This window comes from Apaloderma vittatum, unplaced genomic scaffold, assembly GCF_000703405.1.
Source record: "Apaloderma vittatum isolate BGI_N311 unplaced genomic scaffold, ASM70340v1 scaffold36682, whole genome shotgun sequence".
NCBI classification, from domain to species: domain Eukaryota; kingdom Metazoa; phylum Chordata; class Aves; order Trogoniformes; family Trogonidae; genus Apaloderma; species Apaloderma vittatum.
Window position 1 is genome coordinate 16455 of NW_009703752.1, and position 771 is coordinate 17225.

General features: G+C 46.4%; 1 protein-coding gene across 1 annotated transcript; it reads left to right on the forward strand.

Moving 5' to 3' along the window:
• Window positions 1-360: 360 nt before the first annotated feature.
• On the forward strand, window positions 361-598 carry VAX1 (ventral anterior homeobox 1; the record flags this gene model as incomplete). Its single annotated transcript, XM_009864737.1, has 1 exon — window positions 361-598. A coding segment is annotated over exon 1 (238 nt), but the record flags the coding sequence as incomplete, so codon positions are not given.
• Between the last annotated feature and the right edge of the window lie 173 nt (window positions 599-771).

Genomic DNA, 771 nt, shown 5'->3' on the forward strand with positions numbered 1-771 from the left:
CAAAATTACCCGTAATCAATTGAAACAGCGAGTGCGCGTCCCTCTGTGTGTCTAACAACTACATGTCTCTGTAATAAGGCAGACATTAAATCATTTTAGAGTTGTACTGTTGAGTACCTGATCACTGGGCGCTCTGGGAAGCTGGACAGTCACATTAGGACGCTGGGACTGAGGAAGCCGCTGCTTTTCCAGTGGGATAAAACCCGACCTTCCTTACTCAAGGTGCTTTACAGATCCCCACCGATCTGACCCTAAGCCGTGCAATATCCAGCATAGACTTCGTCTTCTCCTTCTACTCTTCTATATTTTTTGTTGTTGGTGGTTTTTTTATTATTTTTTATTTTGTTTTTATTGCACTACATGTTTGGGAAACAAGACAAAATGGACGTTAGATGCAGTTCAGAGACTGAAGCTAACCGGGTCTCGAAGAACGGACATAAAGAGGGCAAGGAAAGCAAAGGGTCTGAAGGAAATATTTCTACTTCTTTTTTGAAGGATCAGCAAGGGACTTTTTCTGCCTCTGCAGCTACAGAAGATTGTAATAAAAGTAAATCTAGTTCGGCTGATCCGGACTATTGCAGGAGGATCCTAGTTAGAGGTATGAGTTTGAGGTATTTCGCGAGGGTGGGAGGAAGGTGAGCGGCGTTCATGCCCGGGAGATTTGTTTATTTTGTTGCATTGCCTTTGGTCCGTCCCTGGGTGGAAAGATCTTCCTGAGGCTCCGGGAGAGAGTCCCCACACCCCGGCCAGGCTGTGCCCCCCTGCAGCCCC